Raw genomic sequence first — 21,553 nt, 5'->3', positions numbered from 1 at the left:
TATGTTTAAATACATCTCCTAACATTAGCTTGCTCTATCGATACTTTTGAAAATGAGTATCGTATCCGGATACAACATTTTAGTATCGATACCTTTTGGAGTATCGATACTTTTGACAACCCTGGAGCCAACTACTTTTGACTGAAACTTCAGATCTAAAGCTTGATTGTCTAAATGCTATGTACTTTAAGATGCTGAACAGAAGGTAGTCTGTAGCATTATTTTGAAACTGCAAACCATCTAATCCTAAATACTGTGACTGAAATGGCACATTGTGTACATTATACACATTCCGTATGTTTATACATCTCCTAACATCAGCTTGCTCTTCTGTATGCGCTATAATTGTTATTATCTGAAAAACAATAATATAGAATATGTGCCCAGTCAAGTGTCAAGCATTACCACAGGACATGATGGAGAGAGACCTCGGTGGGTGGAGTGATGCACAGCGCTGCTGTTCTGCAGCACGGAGCCTCCCTGGACCAGCTTTCTAGTGCCTACTCAGCTTTTTCCCCTCAACGTCTGCTCAACTGCAGTTTTCTCTCCTCTTCTACTTTCTCCTCCTTTTGTTCTCTTTCCTTATTTTCAGATGTTTTTTTTTCCCCTTTTCCTTTACTCTCCCTCTCCTCAGAAGGTGTGTGTTGGTTGTTACTCGCCGCAGGCTGCATCTCCTGGGGCCACTCAGAGTCTGTTCAAAGAGCCGCCAGCCACTTACTGCATTTGCGCCAGATTTCATTAGAAACTCTGGACCATACTCTCTGTTTTCCCAACCGTCAGAATGGCACGGTAGTGCCCTGAGGGAGAAGATTGAATCCTGTATGGCTGGAAAACAGAATACTTGAGGTATCAAAGGCTTGTATGTGTGAAGGCATTAGGGAAGATGCACAAAAAACCTTGTGCATTATTGAACAACATATTTAGATGATCAGTTTAATTGTATAAATAGAGAACCAGCAGCAGAGGATGGGTATTAAACAAGTCTTATCTGCTGCAACAGACCCCAAAGACTCCTTAGCTGACTACATACACTAAATCCAGCAGATAACTTAAATACCGCCACTGGCTATAATGTCTGTGATTATGGTTATTATTGCATCAACCCAGCAACCTCCTCCTGGCTCCTCTCTCTGGTTTTGTGTTTGAGTAAGGCTCTTACAGTAGGGAAGTACCAAAATGTCACTGGGTATTTTTATTTTTTTTTAATTTTTTTTAGAAGGCCAGTTTTCAGTCTGTAGCCACTACAGGCAGGCAAGCAAGCTAGAAGCCACAGTTCCAGTAAAACAGACATTAAAACTTCTACTCTGTGTGCACAAAGCTGATGCTGTTTTTAGTAAAAACATTAAATGTTCCTACTTTGGCTGCAGCAGCATAAAGTTAGGGCCATTAGGTCAGTTGTTGAAAAAGTTTCTGTTTGTGTTGTGTAGAATTAAACTACTGGTATTAATATATGTACTGATCTGCTGCTGTTCTCTTGCTCCTCCCTAATGGCAGTCTGGATTTAGATGTATTGATCGTTACCACTCTGTCCCTCTGCCCAGGTATGTTTTGTGTATCGTCTTAATGCTTTGTGCTCACCTATATGCACAATTAAATATTTAACTCTCCTGTATAGCCTGCTCATGCCCATGCCAGATACAGTACATGTGCAGTGATGTGGCTAGAATTTATAGTACAGGATAAAAACAGGAAGCTATGCATTACATTGGGATGTAGAGCATTTTGGCCAAAACAAAAGAAAATGTATTGCTCATCTTACATATCTGAATGGTTGCTTATTGTTATGATTTTAACAGGCATAAACACCTACCAGAAAGGCAAGGTCACACAGTTTATGTGAACATAATGGTGCTTTATAGAGTGTGGGGTAGGGCTGGGCGATATGGCCTTAAAAGAATATCACGATATTTCCGGCTATTTTTGCGATAACGATATTCTTGACGATATTGCAAAATACTTAAAAAATATATAGAAAATATGTTGGTTTTTTTTAGTCTGTATAAATAAATAAAAATCTAAAATGTAGTGTGAAGTGCAAATTTCAACAGTTGCCAAATACAAAAAAATGTACTCTTGACTCTGACATTTGTAATGTAATTTCATAATGACATTTTGTAAAGGAGAATAAAGGTTCTTGTATGTTTTATTTAAGGCATCTTATTTTGACAGTCTTCTTGTTAGTTCTGTGGTGGGTTCTGTTAACACACTGTGCTCTTATTTTGAAAGCTGCATGTGTTTAGCGACAGAGACTAAGTAGCTTTTTGTGATTAAAACAACTTTAACCACTACATCAAGAAGTAGGAACATTGCCAATATCATGATATGCATTTTTTTTTAACCATAAATAAAAAAATACCGATATTATCGTGAACGATACGATATGGCACAGCTCTATGCTCATCTTACATATCTGAATGGTTGCTTATTGTTATGATTTTAACAGGCATAAACACCTACCAGAAAGGCAAGGTCACACAGTTTATGTGAACATAATGGAGCTTTATAGAGTGTGGGGTGTGGTCTGAAAGCACTGAAGCACTAGATTAAGAGGTCTGAACACATGGTAATAAGGGTCAGTGTGACACCATCGGCCAAGCTAAAGTTCCTCAGTTGTTTTTTTTCAGTCTACATGAACACTTTCAGTTAGAATACCATTTGCCAAGTGCAGTGGTGTGAAGCCGGCACAAGATTTCCTGAAATCCTACTTGTCTCCCTCTCTAATTTCCATTGTCTTTGGTGTGCAGAGGGAGAGCTTGGATGGACTTAGAACAATGGAAAGATGGTTTCATATTTCTACTGCAGTGTGCCGCTCAGTACTCCTGGTTCACTGCAGCATGTTCTCTCCCTGCAGTGCTAGCAAAGGCTTCATTTCAGCTTCACAGGCCCAAGTTAGCCGTCCAGCTTGCTTGTAATATTCTTCTCATTCGTTTCATATTTCCTGGTGATGTGTGAACCTGACTTGCATCTGTAATGGATTGTGTTTCTGTGGGAGCTCCTGTAGCGCCATGTCTTAATGTTAGGTATTGACTGTAAGTCAGCACAAGAGCATAAAGGGAAATGTTGAGCAAGGACATGCAGAGTGCTGATTCATCTTAATGCTGTCAGTGATAAAGGCAACCTGGGACCATACATCTCCTACTGTATAATAACCAGGTATAGATGTGCACTACACTTCAATAGGAATACTTCATGAGTTGCTGTATTTATACACAAAGGCTTTGAGAAAAGCAAAAGGTTCAGTCATGTATCAGCCTCATTTTTATTTTAAAGATGTTTTTTTGGACCATGTGAAAATCTGTGGAACATGGATAAAAATGTATCAAATATACCATTATCTGACAAAAAAGTTTTTAAATATATGCACTGCAAAAAAAAAAAAGTTGGGTGAACTCAAAATTTCAAGGCAACAAACTTCGATAAAATTTTAAGTTGGACAATTAAACTATATATTTTAAGTTTTGTTTTTGAGTTTGCTCAACTCTGAATTCAGATTTATGTCAACTCAACTGTAAGTTGTACTAACTTATAATTTTACATTGTAATAACTTTTAATCTTTACTTCTGCTAACTTCTGCAATGTACTGAATTGGCTCGATTGTAATGCCGCTATGAAATGTCAGCTAATGTTGCAACAACAATTTTGAGTTAGCATTGATACGCTAATGGCTACTCTTGTAGCTGTAACAAGCAACGCCGCTAAGCCGCTAGCATCAGTTAGCCGCTAGCTTTCGCTAATGACCAATTTTCATCGCTTTCCCACATTTCCCAACAAAGAAATAAGAGTTAGCAGAACTATTGTCCCTTGTTGTGAACCCCAACTTAAAGATATAAGTAACAACAACTCACCAACTTGTTTTTGAGCAGACAACTGGCTTGCTTTGTTGTGCTAACTTACATTATTGCCCTAAATGTCAATCATTTATATTTCCAAGTTTTACCAACTTAAATCACTGTTTTAGGCCAAAAAATACAAGTTGGCTTTTTTGCAGTGTGTGATTTCCAGACATGCACTGAAAATAATTTTAAACGGCACAACAGGCCTCACCTGACCACTGCAATATTGAATGGCTATCACTAAATATAAACAAACAGAGACCACATATAAATAGTTTTAAAATGGGTTTGATATCATGAATTTCTTGAGGATTATAACTGCAATGTATAGTGTCCTACATTGGACCTCTGCAGCTGAACTCTAATCTATGTAGGCACAGTCTCAGCAGCTGATGATGGACATGGCTTAAAGTTTGACCATAATATGTGATAAACCTCTGTGAGTAAAACAGCTGCAGCTGTCCTCGAATTTAATGATTCCTGACAGCAGAGCTCTCAGTTGCGCTTTTAACTTCTTTTAACTGGGGGGAGGAGGATTTGTATCAGAAGTTTGCTGTATAAATAGGCTATTTATGCAAATTGCTGCTAGCTTTTTTCTCTGCTGGCAGCCAGTGACCTGCACTGTTTCTGTAATCAAGGGCCCTCCACAGCTTAACAGAGAGGAGGCCATTTATGAAACCGCAAACTGTCTGGTGATGAGAGCAAAGATGATGCGCTGACATGGATTCGCATCTTTACATGGTTTTGACTTTCATCCTTTGATATATGTCACTGGCGAAGAAGAAAAAGAGGAGATTCCGTCTGAATCCTCTTTGTAGCCTGACGGAGAACGAGGCTGGGTTAGCTTCTCTCTGCCTGACTGATCTCCCATGTAGGATATCCCCGGCAGTTCTCGTCTGTTAGCCTGTCTCCCTCTTCCGCAGCCATCTGCTCTGGTCCGTGTGTTTTCCGCAGCTGCCAACATACTACACAACACCGTGCTGTGCTTTCCAGGCCAGCTCTGCCTGCTTGCCTTGCTCACGTAAGCCCTGTCTCAAGAGGGAATTCACTCAGGCTGGGTGTAGGTGGATTTATGGATGGAAAGCATGAAAAGAAATCTTTTGTGACTAAATTTTGCATTGTTTGGAAGAGATTGAGGTGTATGAGATGAGCTCAACAGAGGGAATGAAGCTGAATGTCTTTCATGGCTTCAGCTTAGCAGGTACGATGTGGCACCATCTGCCTGATTCCAGCATCCTTTCTTCTGTGACTTCTCTCACCTTTCTTTAGCTGTGATTTAATAAGTCTGTCGTATGCCAAAATCTTCAATACTGATGTAGGTTATTTCATACGCTAGATATCTGTCACAAATTAACATGATTTTAGGTAATTAACTGAATATTTTTGTCCACTCCATGTCAACAAAATGGCGCCTTATTTTAATATATATTGCCATAATGCAGGGGTGTCAAACTCTGGCCCGGGGGCCAAATTTGGCCCGCAGTGTAATTTTATTTGGCCCGCGAGGCAATACCAAATTATTATATTATTATTGTAAATTAATGACATTGATGTGTTTTTTATTTGAAATTTGATTTTGCATGTCTGCACTATTTAGTTATATATTGTATGTTTATAAGCGTTGCTGGTTCCATATTTAATGTTAAAGCAAAACATGTTTGGTATATATTAAAAGGTTTATTTGTTCAATGTTGGCCCGTGATTTTATTCAAGTTTTAAATTTTGGCCCATTGTGTATTTGAGTTTGACACCCCTGCCATAATGCAAGGCTCTAGTCTGTAGTTAGTATTATAGCTTACAGGATTTTTTATTTATACTGACAGCAATAGTTGAAAATCCTTTTTCCCAAATATACGATGTAAACATTTATAAGATAAGGATCCCATAAATTAAGTTTTGAGACTAAGCTTTGTAATTAACAGGAAATTTGATTAAATACCAGCCAATATTAATGGGATTATTTTATTATTTTAAAAAAGTTAATTGATTAATTGTCAAAAAATCTTGCAGTGTATATTTTTGCAATATTGAAGTACTGTACTGTTCCCTGAAAGTCCATGTATCATGCTCTTCTATGCAAACGTTTCAATACCAATACGGTCCAATAATACTGTTATTTTGAGAAACATTTGTTTCAAACTTGATGACAGAAAGTTGTTAGATGCTGTGCATAATAAGGCAATAATGAATTACTGCTATTGCCATCCCTGTGATTAATATAATCTCCTGCTTAGTACTAAAATGTAAAAATATCTCTTAAGTGATTGTAGAAAATTAGTTCACGGAAACGGCTCAGGAATAATAATGTCATGATCCTGATCAGTGTTAAATAAGATAATCCTAATTAGAATATAAATATACTAACCCTAAACCGACAGTCTTAAAGTTCTAGCTTCCTCTTCGTAGTAATGTGAAATAATGTGCATCTCTGTGGTGGCAGATATGTTTATTTTACTTTTAATTTAGCCAAATTAAATAAATATTGCTCATTCCTGTGTGCTGGATTGCAGTTAAACAATTTGAAATAACATGTAAGCATTACACACACTTTAAAAACATGTAACTCTGCTTCAGGCCGTGTTCACATCAACAATAACACTACATCAAAATGCAGCGGCTGCGTTGGTGTGGGCGTGTTGCTACTTGCTACAGGGTAGCGGTGCGAAGCTACAGTACAGGAAGTCCATTTTGAAGGCTCATCAGATGCAGGACACTAATTGATTACTCTTTGCCTGACAGAGAGCCTATTTGGGATCAAAACATTGTACTTTTTAAAAATGCAATAAAGAAGAAATGTAGCAGATTGTTGTTTCTGTACAGCAAGCAAACACAGTATACTGTTTAACCCATAAGAACCCATGGTGACACCCATGTAACAAACACTTTAAATCTTCTAGAATCTAAGATTAAACCCATTTAACAATTCTAACCAATTAATAGTGTGTTCTGTATTGCATTTCACTTCTTCTGACCATATTTCCTGTCACAATTTTGATATGTGTTATGGAGATGCAAACAAAAAGGCAAATTTGTGTTTCTGTAAGCAGAAAATGTGTCTAGTTTTTTAAAAATTTTAAAAAAAGAAATATCATATGTGGTCCATTTGGTCTGTGGTATATCCCCCATAATTTTCCTTTAAGGATTACTGGGTCTGGGTTCTTATGGGTTAATATGGAATTTATGAAACAGTGTCTAAATCAACTAAAAGAAAACCGGCCGTTATACTCCAACTCCTTTCTCTCCACTTTTTCTTTGTGCTTCGTCTGTCTGTCTCTCTCTCTGTCTGCAGTTTTTAATCTGCAAAGTGCACCTTGGACCATTAGTGCAGTAAATCTGAGCCCTCTAACTTGAGCCAGGACGAGCTTGTAGTGTACCGCATTGCTGCAGTCAGCAGCAGCAGCAGCAGCATCCTCTCCAACTGCAGCTCACAACAGGCATCTCTGAAAGACTGGTGCATTGCTCTACAATGTGCCATAGTCCGTGATCAGGTGTAAAACACAAATGTTTTGTACAGTACCTAAACAAGCTAAAACAGCTGATAACCTACTACATTAAACTGCAGAGAGAGCAACAATAGGCACTGGAGCATAGAGGCCCCATGTGGTCGTTTTCCTAATTTATGCAAACATGCACTAATTGGACAGGTCAGGTTCCACTCCACTGTTCACTTCAAAGCACTTCAGTGTAGGATTTTTTGTTTTGTGATGTAATGGGGCTCGTAATTGCCTTATGTAGTAGTTTTGGGTGATCACCAATCACCTGATAAGATGTAGTTTGAACTGATCAAAAATAGAGTACACATTTCCCAAATGCAACTTTAACTGTAACACAAGTATGCATGAGAATATGTTCTTATTGTTTTGGTTACAGTTTTTCTCAGCCGCTTTGGTGCATTTCTCACATCACTATAAACATTTGCAAAACAGTAAATACATTTCTCAAAACAATCAGTACAAACTGCAAAACCTAGTTGATAACCTGCAAAAGCGTGTCACTTGCTCAAAATGGATCATAGCTCATTCCTCAAAAGCAAGTATTCATGTCAATGAAGGTGTCAGTGACATCAAGATGAAAAGTCCTGACGCCATGTTTATAAACAAGCTGGCAAAAAAGTCAGATCTTGGTGACGCTACCTGAAAATGCTCCAGACAGACTATATACTATTTGCACAGCCATTTGAAAACTACAGTAAAGTTACACATTTCTGTATTTAGTGAGGTAATTGAGTACAAGACACTGCATATGGATGTTTCACATTTTTATTGCATATGCTTTTTTCAATTCTAATTCGTTTACAGCATTGTGCAAAAGGAAAAAAACACCCTTATTTACAACAAACATAAACTCCCTTTGGGAGCTTTGCACAGTACAGCGTCACAGTATTGTAGAAATGGTCCACACTATGTCCTGCTTGGTTCATATATGTTTGTAAAGTGTTTATGGGTTTATGGGATTCAGCTCTGAGGGATTGTAGAGAAGTGGCTTATCATTGGTCGCAACTAATGCTTCACACAGCCCTTCTCATCAGTGGAAGTTGAGGTTCACCTAAGAGAAATGTATTCAATTCCGGAGACATTTTCAGTAAAAAATAAAGATTAAAAAAAATATATAAAATTTGCTTGACAGATTTTTGACAACAAGTTCAACATTTTTGTATGTAATGACTATTAGTTTTATATGGAATGACTATTCAGCATTCACAAGTATAGTTAAGTAGTTAGTTTAGTTAGTTTTGACTGACATGACATAAGCAATGATAATGTTATTAAACAGCAGAGAGTTGTATGAAAGCAATTGATGCATGTCCAAAAGCATTTGTAATTTGTTGTAAGGAATGAAAAACTGCTACTATGATGTGCACAAATGACTAAATGATGTGGAGGTTGAACTTACTGTTGTGCAAATGTTAATATTGATGTGAGAAATGCACCAAAGCCACTGAGAAAAACTGTAATTTGATTGTGTCTGGCTTGTTAAAATGATTGTGTGTTCTTCTATTAGGATTAGTATAATGCCCTTGCTGTATAAAACTTGATTGCTTCTGTAGTTTCCCTGCACAGTTTTTCTTTTTATATTGTAAGTGGTGCTGACAGCAGAGGTTGTGTGCGATTAACTTTTTCTTTTGAGAATTACTCTTCTAAGGTTGCTCTGAAAATCAGTGTACACTTAATTGCTGAAAGACCTTCATCAAAGGACAATAGAGCTGGGTGACAAAGGCAGAATCATGGAGATATTAATGATTTTGTCTGTAAAAAATTTTTTTTAAAATATCCTTTACATTTCCTTGAAATCCAAAGTGATTTAATCAGATTGCTTGTGCTATGTCTCGTTTTTTATTTTTTATTCAAATCGATTTGGCTGTTGACTACTAAACTACATAATCATATGACAATATAAATCATGAAAACCATAAAAACAATGTCCATTGTGATGTTTTCCTAGATCATTTTATCGCAATATCAAAAATCAAGCTTCCTGGTTCTTGCACGTTAGAGCAAAGCTGGAGCAAACCTTATAGCCGCTGTTTTTAGACATTACCATGTTATTAATTAGATAATAGCATAGCATTACCAGAAAACATGCAGTATCATGATGCATATTGTCGAGATATTAAACAGTCTATATCAGATAGTGGATTTTGGCCATCTCGTCCAGCCCTTAGTACTTTAAAGAGCCCAGATCTCACCACTTCCCGGGGCTGTGGACTTGCTGTGGCCCCTGCAGAGAGGGACGGGGCCCCTGTTCCAAGCATGACATATCAATCGGGTGCACTGTCCTCAGTGCGTCAGAGGTCTGCAATGATATCGGAAAACTCACCCAACCCTTATAGAAAGACCTCGTCTCATTTCCCATGCCTTTTGGGTGTGACTTTTTCCATCTCATCATCATTCATATCCATTGCCTACATCAGGCTCGCCCTGCTGAAATATGATAAAAACACAATGTAGCCTAATGCACACCGACTAACAATAAAAACAAACATAAAACGGATGGCTTGACTTGGAAGAATTTCAAGTCAACTGAGGGGTCACTGACAGATTATTCATTCATTGACTTTTGGCGGGCAAACCTCCATATGCAGTTTATTACCCCATGGAGGAGAAAAGCAGCAAATCCTTACAATAAATCCCACTACTTTAAATTCTTTCTGCAAGAAAATATGCTTTCACAGCCCCCCACTCAGCCCACTGTGTCCTCTGATTCACATCAGTGACGGGTAATCCAGGAGGACTTTCCCTGTGCTGTGTAGTGGATCTACTACCATGTCTTTAACCCATCAGGGTCATGGCATCATCATCACCTAGAAGCAGGTCTGACCGGTGTCATGATTAAAATGAATGGGCAAGGAGCATTAAATGAGTCCTTGGGAACGTAGGACACCTCATTTGCAGCCTGGGAAATTGATGGAAAGAGAAAGTCACCTTCATGTTATCATTACGATGTCGGTTACGAGCTGTGACTCACGTGAGTGCAGCCACTGGTGAAATAGGGTAGCATGGGCTGCTCAGCTCACGGCTCTGTCAGGGTGACATAGATGCCACTCTCTCTGCGGCTCTCCCCATTTGATTTTATCCACTACAGTAAACTGGGTTAAAAACATCAGCAGTGCTGCTCGCTTCTCTCTCTCTCTCTCTCCATGTTATTGACTCAAAATGTTCTGATGAGGTATTTTAAATGTGTGTTAATGGCAGCTGTGCAAACCTAACCACCCACCCACCCAACCCTCGTTGATGCCCAGCTCTCTTGCTATAGCCCTCTCTACAGCAGTGCCCTGCTTCTTGGGCAGACACTTTGAATTATTCATAGAATCAAGTCGCTCTTAGCAGTGGATCAGCCACAGTTTGCTACGGTGCACACACACATGTACAGTACACCAGGATGATGGAGTAGGATCAAGATCTTCATATGTTGTCCCTGTCTGGGTTTTAATGCATTTTTACCGCTGGAGTGTTTTTCTGGGTTGTGAATGATGCCATTATTCCAGACTGGTGTACCAAACCTTTACTGTAGAGATGGTAAAATCTTTAACGCAGAGCTGTTGGAAACTACAGAGGTTGCATTGATCTGATTTATTCATTCAGCTCATGTCCGCAGAGTGGGGACATGACTCCATCTAGTGTTGGAAGTATGTAGCAATCCTTTGTAAAAGGTGATACAATGTCAAATCGTTTCACCTACCCCTCTCCCCGGGACTTCTTATTCTCAAGTTCATGTTTGATTTAACCCATTGAGGCCTGAAACGCCTATTAAAACCTCTGGGCGATTTTAAAATAAGCCACTAAAACCTGAAGTTTTTCTGGAAATTCAACAGAAGTGTCAACGCTTCTACTAAATAATAGATTTTTCAGCCTCTGTAGCAGACAGAAATGAAATTCTAAAAGTATTTGAGAGCTTATACAAATACTACAAAACGACATATCCGCTGTCCAGGCTTCAATGGGTTAATAAAGTTTTATATTTATGTTGATTTACAAAATAAGAAGTAAGAAGAAGGATGGACTTTGTGATCTTTGCAGTAACCGCCCCTGCAAATGCACTACCCTTCGCTTGGAGGAGGCTTGAATTCCACCTTGATTTAGACCAGGTGGCCACTGGTCAGCTAGATGGCCTGTTGTGATATTCCAGCATGGCCACTGTCTCACTGCTGTTGCTTAATTACCCTCTAATGGAGCTGACCTTGTCTGGGATGTGTTGATCATTATCTAATATGCATGATATTTTTATTGTTAGTCTTTTTGTGTTAGTTGTTGAATGTCCCTTACTGGTTACTGTATTGCGTTATTACACCTTATATTACAGAGTTGGCAGAGTTGACCTTGAAATCCAAAGTGATTTAATCAGATTGCTTGTGTTATGTCTCGTTTTTTATTTTTTATTCAAATCCATTTGGCTGTTGACTACTAGACTACATAATCATATGACAATGTAAATCATGAAAACGATAAAAACAATGTCCATTTTGATGTTTTCCTAGATCATTTTATCGCAATATCAAAAATCAAGCTTCCTGGTTCTTGCACGTTAGAACAAAGCTGGAGCAAACCTTATAGCTGCTGTTTTTAGACATTACCATGTTATTAATTACATAAACGATAGCATTACCAGAAAACATGCAGTATCATGATGCATATTGTCGAGATATTAAACAATCTATATCAGTTGGCACAGCAGTAAGGTCCAAATGGTTGTCAGTCAATGTGAGAAGTCTCCTGGCATGTCATGTTTTGGCCTTAGTTGTGTCTCTTTCTGTCCATTTAATCTATCACTATGATGATGAATATAATCTCTTACCAAAGAGGATAAATGGCAAAATGTGTAATGTGACAGATCTTCTCAGCGTTACATCCTGTAACACATAGAACCAGTAGAATATGGCAAATACCATAAAGAGGATAATGCTGTTTTTGTTGTAATAATCCAGCATCGACTGACACGGTCACTGTGTGGTCTCTCTCCTTCCCAGAGGCCCTGATTGCTGATAAACTCCACCTTGTGGTCCCGCTGAAAGAACAGCACCCCCGGCAGGCTGGCCACGCCCCCTCCCTTCTGCCTCCATGTATCCTGAATCTACCACAGACTCCCCCGCTCGCCTCTCCCTCCGACAGACTGGCTCACCGGGCATGATCTACAGGTGAGGCGATGGGCGTGTACTGTGTACACAGACACAATGCATTTCTGTATCCATGCCTATAGGCCAGTTAAAGAGGATGCATCATGTAAAACACTATTTGAATAAAACATTTAATTTAAAACACTACCAATAATTGATTAGGATTAATAACTAATCTATTACATCATCATGTCAGTGCTACTGCACTTTGCCAAGCTGCTTGCTTGGTCCATGTAACCTGTATTGCTGTGTCTAGTGTGATAGAACAAAGTAAACAGTTCCTAATACTAACCTTAGTTGCATACAGACTCTCAGAGATACTCCAATTATTTCCTAAACAGTGGCGGTTCTACACAGGGGCCTACAGGGGCCAGTGCCCCTGTGAAGAAGCCTTTGGCCCCTGCTGTGGCCCCTGTGTCAAATTAATAATAAAATTATTTATAATTATAATATTATATAATATTTACAATTTATAACGATGAACAATGGAGCAATTCTAACCTTTTTTTTTTAAACAATAACTCATTGTACATAAAAAAGGAACCCAGAATGTGTACATTGTATAATAGTTTAATTGTGCAATAAAATATTGTGTATATATATATATATACATATCATATAGATCATTCTGACTATACTTCACTTTCAAAATAAAAAAAGTGATTGTGCACAAAAATGGGAAATGTCATTGTCATACAAAAAACTGTTATTGTTGGTGAGTCTCATTATTTAAATCAATGTATTTGTATCTTCCAAATATACTTAAATTAGATGTTTAAATAAGCTAAAATAAAGATTTTGAATGCTCAAATATCATCTTTGCCCTTTTTTAATGTGCTAATGTGCCCCTCTGATTAAACACTGGCCCCTACTTGGCCCCCACAGTAAAATTGGTCTTGACCCGCCACTGTTCCTAAAACCAACATTTTTAATCAGTTACGATGAGGTAAAATATCAGTATAAAGTGTGTTGTCATCTCAACAAAACAAGCCAAACATGGACCAGTGTTACTGATTCTTGCAACCACAAATTAGTTCACAAGATGTGAAGTGTAGAGTAAACAAATACACTTGCAGTCCTTAACTGATTAACTCTGAAATGGGTCCCGAAATTGCAACATAGGGCAAACACACTTAATTTAACATATGATTTCTGGGGGAGATTATTGGGTGGAAACAACGCTATGGACACCTGTGCCTAATTTATACAGATAATAAAGATAATCCTGCACTCTGATGTTCCGCCACCATGTGGTGCCAGAGACACATCAGCTTTAAAAGCATCTGTTCCACCCTTCTTCTCAAACTGCTTTATAGCTGTGTTTCACATTGCCTCCATTATGGCCAGATGGGTGCAGTGGTTGTCTGCTAGGTTCTGTGATGCTTTATTAAAACTATTGGACATCTATAGACTCTTATCTTTTATAGACTTGTAACATAACAATAAAAGTCGATGAGATTTTCACATGACAATTTGATTGCCTTGGGAATATGTGAGACACAGTATACAGCAGTAGCCTAGCACCAGCACATCTGTATCATTCATGTTTGTTTTTTTTACTGTATTTATTTACATCCATTACTTCTCCACACATTTTCATGCAAGTCACAGCACAACTTCCCCATTAAATCGAAAGCTTAAAATATTTTGCTACACATTCATCAAACAACTAAGGGTGTGAAGTGTTTCTGCCTTTGTGATAATGTACTTGTAATTGTTAAACACACTTTAGCATAAACCATAATTCCTGGATAAGACTGAGGGCATGGAAATCCTGTTAAATGGTGAAAGTTCTGTGATATTTTATTATATCTTCAGCTACTTTGTTCTGTGGATAGTATTTTTTCTTTAACTTGGAGTATTGTTTGTTTAACTCTTGGAATTTTTTGGAATCACAAGCATGTGTTTTATTAATTAAGTCAATTAGGTAATTCACATGTTTCTGCTAGGGCTTAACTAAAAACCTAGATTATATGAGTATCCGGTATAAATAATGTAGTTTTATCATCTGAGTGAAATGTGTCAATATCCATTCTTAGGTTGAAGGAAAACCCTCATTGGGCAGCTGTATTCTCTCCTGTAAATATTTCTAATACAGAGGTTTCGAAACTTTCCATGCAAGTGGAACTTTCCCCAAGTGCAAAATCATACGTCCCTTTTACCCCTTCATAGTTTGAATATAAAACATGTGTCCAGAGTAAACACTGAGAAAAGGTAGCTAGATTCAGGTTTTTTTTTTTTTGGTGTTGCAATTTTCCGATCTTAAAAAGTTATGGATTTGTGCAAATACCTCTGAGACTTTTTTATGTCTATAAACGGGTACAAATAACTGCATAGTATTCACACCAATAGTTATCATACCACATGAAAAGTGCAGATTGTGTGTGAGCTGACAGACCAGGGTCCAAATTCAACTTTTTGGTGTAACTACCAAAGGCTGGTAAACTTAAAGAACATACCAGCCTTTATCTTAACCATACTTCCCTTGTGTTTATTTATTTTTTATGGCAATCTCCACTGTAAAAAATATTTGTAGAAATTACAGTAAAACTGTCAAATTGCATGAGAAATAGGGCGTAAAATAAAAAAATTGCATATCACCACTACTCAATCTAAATGACAGATTTTGCTGATATTCACATATACATTTACAGTAGAAAACCCACTCACTGTCATTTTTACAGTGAAGTTCTGGCAACCACAGCTGCCGGTATTTTACCGTAAATTAAACCGATTTTTTTTTACAGTGTACTCCAACAATGTGTTGCCACATACACTCTGTTTGCACAAAATTGTCCTCTTGCTCCGAATAAATAGTTTGATAAAGGAAGCATAAATGTTGCGACCTTGGACAAGGAGAGTCATTTGAGGAATTGCCAATACATAACTTAATGCAGTGAACATTTAGAACAAACAGGGCTTTGTGAATACTTTCTTTTATACACTATTTCTTTGTCTTTCTCATGCAGTATTTTCTATTTCCCCCTATCTTATTCTTCCACCTTTTGGAGCATCTTTGACAACAGTCAGCATCTTACGTCTGTATCAAGTTTTCCCACTACTTGCTACTTCATTTTCCTGCTTATATTAATCAAAGCTTTCCTCTTTCCTCCTTTCCCCTGATCTCTTCAGCGCTCGTTATGGGAGCCCCAAACGACAGCTGCAGTTCTACAGGTACCTGTCTGTCTCTGTATCTGCCAGTCACTGGGTTTTGTCGCAAAGCAGGGTTTTTTTCGTGAAGCATTTTCTTTTTTGTCCGTTTTTTTAATATATTTTATATATGTGTGTCTGTGTGTGTGTGTTTCTATGTATTTTTCTATAAATGTGTCGTCTGTACTTGTGTTTTTTTTAATTTAATGATAATAACCTTGCTGTAGAGACTTGCTGTTCTGTCATTTAAAACCATGCATCCATTAGTAAACCTCTGCAGCATAGATAACACTTATCATCTACTATTTAGCTGGCAATGCACTATCCAGCTTAAACCTGATAGGGGTGATGATGGATATTGCTGCAAGGTTGCTCACAAAACCTTTGAATCAACAATAACTGTCTGAGTTTTGAATGTTTTTGTTTTTTTTCCCACCGTTTTCTTCAGCAGTGACACTTGAGACTTCTGCTGTTCTTGTCAGACTTTGACGTGTGTCTAAGAAGCTTCTTCAAGAACTGATTCCTAGACACTTTTTTTGTTTTGTTTTTTTACTTCTGCATGAATAAGCAGATTGTCATTTCCTTTATTCATCATTTCTATATTAAACCATAAACCTTTTTGACCTCATGGGACTTCAACCTGATCTCTGTGTTGTGGATGAGATGACGTTCTGAGGGTAGAGTTACTGGTAGTCACTCCTTCAGTCGTGTGCCTTATAGATGGTCAGTCTTTCTGCTGCTCTACAGTAGGATCATGTTTTATGGCCTTATATCAGGCATTATTCTGCCGATCCGGTTATAAAAAACCCTGACTATGCTGATGTGCTTATAATGAGCTCACTATCGGATTTTTATCTTGGCGCCTTGCACATTTCTGTCCTTTTTAAAGTGCAAACCGTCCCGCTAGCTGCTCCCCTGGTCTATGTGAGGGGATCGATTAAGCCCCCTATCTCAGTCTGTCTGTCACTCTGACAGCCTCACCGGCTGATGCCGGAAAGGGAAGTTTTATTCTTTTCAGTCATCTTAACATTATAGCACGCCTAGTGTGTGATTAATAGCATACTTACACTCTAGGATTTATTTTATTATTTTTTTGATTGTCTTTATTTCGAACATGCAAGCAAAAAACAAAAAAATATTAATAGATGAATAAATAAAAAACAAAACAAAAAAGCAAAAAAATAAAAAAATAAAAACAGACACTTTCTGCAAGCTCGAAAGGGGGTAGGAAAGTAAAAAAGTAAAAAAAAAAGAAGTAAAAAAACGTATCTAGTCCTACCCCTTAACAGGTCAATTTGACTTGGATAGTTAGTATGAACAATTGTGTGTATATAGATATATATATCTATAATCAATATAGCCACATACAAATATTATGAACAATTATATATATATATATATATATATATATATATATATATATATATACTATAAACTATTTATATTACATTGTAAATACCTATACATGTATATTGTAAATTACTATATATATCAATATTATAAACATAAATACAATCACCATGTATACCATGTACCATGGATTCAAATGAAGGCTGAGAGCAGTTAAAGTCTACGATCATTTTGACAATTTTTAGATTTGGCACGGCTTTGTCTCAACCCCAGCTTGTTTCATAGATTTGTACTATTCTATGCGTTGTAAGATTTTCTATTCAAAGACATTTTATGTTTTTCTTTATGACTCTGTACTAAGAATGCTTTCAGTAAAGTATTTCCGGCTCTGGCTATCGTTAAATCATTTCACAGAGGACTGAGTGTTTTCCAGTAATGAAGGTCATTGACTTCTGACCTCTAACTGTCCCATGTGTATGGGTTATGGAAAAATAGCTTATGTTAAAGGAGTGCTTCCATGAATGCATTCCAGGTGTCACAGTTATATGTCAAGTTCAGCAGTCTTATTCCTGATATTACTAAAAAGATCTAAAAGTAGAAAGTAACAGAAGAGTTGTCTACTTTGAAACCACAACTTCACTTAAAGACCTTAACTAGGTTGTAGAAGCTTGGAAAAAAATAGATCATTCTCATTCCCAGCTCGTCAAATACACACGCTTTGTCACGTCCCATGGCATCTGCTACCGCACAAGGTGCACTTTAGTATCTGTAAGAGACACACAGGGCTGTCCAGTCCCTCTAATATAAACTCATCCGCGGCAATATGAGACATTCAGAGCAAGAGCTCAGCAAGTCAGGTGGTGTAGTGAAAAGAGTGACGAGGTCCACATAGTGAGGACGACGGAGAGGATGGAGGGGTCAAACAAGCACATGACCTTTGTCGTGTCCTGTGTCAAACAAAGTTGACACAGACTTACTTGCATTGACCACCTAACTTACGTTCATAACTTACAAAAACATACCTAATTTAGCCCAAACCATGATCTTTTACTTAACCCTTTGATGCACAACATATGGACAACCCTCCTAATGCACAACATTGGTAAAAAATGATTCATTCATTCAAATTTGATTTGAAATTAAATGACCTAATACTATAATAATAGTAATTTGTTTCAAATAGTTACTTTCCACACTCATATATGTAATATATTTAACATGTTTGTGTATCATTTTGTCACACATACAGTGTATCTGTTAGGTATTCACAGCGCTTCACTTTTTTTTTCCAAAATTCCAAAATTGATTAAATTAAATTTTCCTTAAAATTATACACACAATACCCCATAATGAAATTTTTGACCCATGCTGTGCATTAGAAGAGTAGTGACACAAAAAGGGTTTTTATTCAAAAAGTAAGAAATGAAAACAAAAAATTAGGATGTATGATGATCAAAAACAAGTAGTACTGAATGATGAAATTAATTTATTGTAAAGATATAGAAAATGAAAAACTCAGTCGGGTCACTTTAGACCCATGTTGTGCATCAAAGGGTTAACATACAGCTACACAGTGCGTTAAAAAGTGATACCAAGGGTTCCTTCACACCCAATCTGTTCTACACATGTGCAGCTCCCTGCTCAATCAGTACTGCACATGTGCAACTGTCAACATAGATATCAAGGAAGTGAGATGGCTTACTCGTTTGCTAATTCCTTTTTCAGCTCTAGAAAAACATTGAGGGTTTTTTTCTGACATTTTTCCGGAGCTGATGATGGCAATAGTGAATGTCGCAAGTTGTAGAAGCGCATAACCGGACTGGGTGTACGGATTAGGTAGCAACAGCGTCCCTACATGACAAGCTGGGAAAATGAATGGGTTTTAAATGACTACGTCTTATGTAGAGTCACTTTTCAATCGAGTGATTAACATTAAGTGAGTCATTTTAAGTTTAATCACTGAAATCTAAGATTTGTTGTCGCTCAAAAAGTAGATATGAAAGTAAAATCTGTTACTAGTGTCCTGGTGGATTGGAACTTAATTTTTACGATCTCTCTTATTGCTGCTTTTGTAATGACCACCAAAGTGGTAGGGTGGTGCACTTTGAAAATGGCAGATCCAACCAGACTGGCAATTTCCATTAATATACATGCACCATGACACGTGCACAAGGGTTGGGTGGAGTGAAATATACTTTATACAGAAGGGTAACATGATGATTAATTTAGGCACTGGTCTCATGTCTTTTCAAACAGTAGGGGCAAATTGACTGACAACATACAAAAGAGGGTGAAGAACTGCTGCTCCAGTAAAAACTGCGGTAACACTTTACAATAACCATCATTTATAAATGGTAAACAGATAGTTTGTTAATGTTTAATCATCATTTATAAATCGTAAATAGGCCATTTAGAACTGTAAATACATAAGTTAATTAATGTTTAACTAACTAAATCATTTGAAAATGGCTAATAGATGGTATTTTAATGTAAGTTTATAGTTACTTTACCATTAACAAACAATTCAATTATAATTAATAGTTTATTAATAGTTTTAGTTGCACTAATTTTAACATTTTTAACACCATGTTAAGTATGTTAATGATTTTGGAATGGTTCATATACCTTTAAGAAATTGATTGAAAACATTTAAAGGTTAAATATGTATAGCACTTTGTAAATGGTTAATAATTGGTTTATAAACCATCTATAAACATTGGTTAGTTGGTTATTGTAAAGTGTTACCAAAACTGCAGGGTTTGAACTGCAGGAGGCACTTCAATCCTTTTTTCTGTTCAGTTCAGTCGGCAATATCAGACCTACAGAATAGCAAACACTGTCACTCTTGCTAGCTACAGTGGCTAGACAGATTTTATATACCATTCTATGAAGTTCTTCAAAAGTATATATATTCTTTTGTTGGAACAGAAACCAGGGAGTGAAACTGTTTGAATACACATAAGGTTCATACAGGTGCTGGGAACCGTTGAAAGTACTTGATTTTTAATGCAGTCTTTTCAAGGTTCAAACTATCACTATTGGGAAAGTGAACTACTCAGTCAGATAAAGAAATAAGTTATGTTGGAGAGAGCTGTACTGCTTTACAGATGTTATTCTACCCTTCTGCAGAATACTGTCACACAACATCATTGTGGTTATTGATGGCAAATTAACATATCTCTGTGCTCCGTGCACAAATATTTAAAGGGAGATTATGTGCTTTTAGTGTATGTTTGAGATATTGATCTGCATTACTTAGTACTGCAAAATATGTCTAAAGTCAGTGGCTGTCAGGAGTTATAACAGAAGTTAGTGTTTTATTATTTGTCAGAGATGAGCTTTTACCCTCTGTTAGTGATAAATCCAGCACAGAGCAGCTGTTTCTATGCAGGTGCCTGACAGTTCAGTCATTATTATGTGACCCACTCTGATTCTGACCTTGACCTGAACAAACATGAGGCTGGGTTTGGAGAGAGATGCAGCAAGGCGTGCTTAACCGGTGTGGTTTTCATAATTCCTTGGTTAGCGAGTGCTTGAAATGCTTGGTGGTTTGTTTTTTCTGTCTGTGTGTGTGTTTAGAGTATGGGTTTGCTTGATACTGTGTACATTTTTGTGCACGTGTTTCATGTGCACACAACACTCAGGCCCTCATTATTGTCCAGCTCTTAGTATTATTTCCTGTGGAACAACAATCAGGGGCTTTTAGCGCAAAAGCTTTGGTGAATAATTCAGGGCTGATATTATTTGCTGCGGTTAGCAGAAACAAGACGGGCCACTAAACGACATAAATGGATTTCTTCCACGAGATCTCACAGGGAGGGGAGGAGGAGAGGTGTTGGTTGTGGTGATAGAGTATGATCCGAGTGGTGAGGGGAGGGAAGGGATGCACTCTCTTATTCACTAATTGGTTTAGACATTTCCTAGTAAGACACTCCCAGTTTGGGTGGACCTGCTTCATCACTGTCTGCAGTGTGTGTTTATAAGAGCAGACTGGCACCCCACAAGTTCGCTCATGAGCCGACCCCCAAGAAACCGGGTGAGTTTGAAGGAAGATTTTCACTCATGACCACATCAGGAGTGTGTTTATGTGCGTGTGTGTTTTGCGTGTAAGGGGCTGGCAGAATGATGAGTGTGGGTGTGTGCATGCATGCTGCCTAGCTTGAAGTCACCTCCTTAGTTATGTCTTCTGTCTCTAAGTGAGAAAGCTGCTTGGGAATTAATAGAGAATTTGTGGGAGAGATCCAAATGATGGCGTCAACGGTTTGACAGATTCTTCAATGCAAGACTTCTAAACAGGTAGTGCTAGAGGTTTTTGTCTGTATTTTGTAATAGATGTGTTAGATTTATTTTATACATTATCTCATCTTATTTCCGCTTAAAGTTTTATTTTTAAATGGAGGTTTGATGTCCGTGGTATTGTAACTGTGTGTGCTGTTTTATACAGAGGCAAGGAAGTGCTGTTCAACTGTTGTATTTGTCAAGAGACTTTTAAAAGATCAATACAGCTTAGAGCTTAAGGTGTGTTTCAAACCAGCAGGATATACAGGATAATATAATTTCCTTATTCTCAGGGGATAAAAAGAAGCCTGTGACCCAAACCGACTAACA

The 21,553-nt window shown here is 37.5% G+C and overlaps 1 protein-coding gene across 1 annotated transcript in view; it reads left to right on the top strand.

The window, feature by feature from the left end:
* The window catches only part of kcnab2a (potassium voltage-gated channel subfamily A regulatory beta subunit 2a), a 96,483-nt gene that overhangs the window by 16,363 nt on the left and 58,567 nt on the right, over positions 1-21,553 (top strand). Inside the window, exons 2-3 of the mRNA XM_059327444.1 lie at positions 12,299-12,466; positions 15,578-15,619. Of these exons, the coding sequence (XP_059183427.1) occupies positions 12,390-12,466; positions 15,578-15,619 (119 nt within the window). The 5' untranslated portion in view covers positions 12,299-12,389. The remainder of the gene's footprint in view (positions 1-12,298; positions 12,467-15,577; positions 15,620-21,553) is intronic.

The sequence above is a fragment of the Centropristis striata genome, chromosome 3 (assembly GCF_030273125.1).
Source record: "Centropristis striata isolate RG_2023a ecotype Rhode Island chromosome 3, C.striata_1.0, whole genome shotgun sequence".
NCBI classification, from domain to species: Eukaryota; Metazoa; Chordata; class Actinopteri; order Perciformes; family Serranidae; genus Centropristis; species Centropristis striata.
The sequence above is the reverse complement of the archived record's forward strand: the minus strand, read 5'-3'. Positions and strand labels throughout refer to the sequence as shown.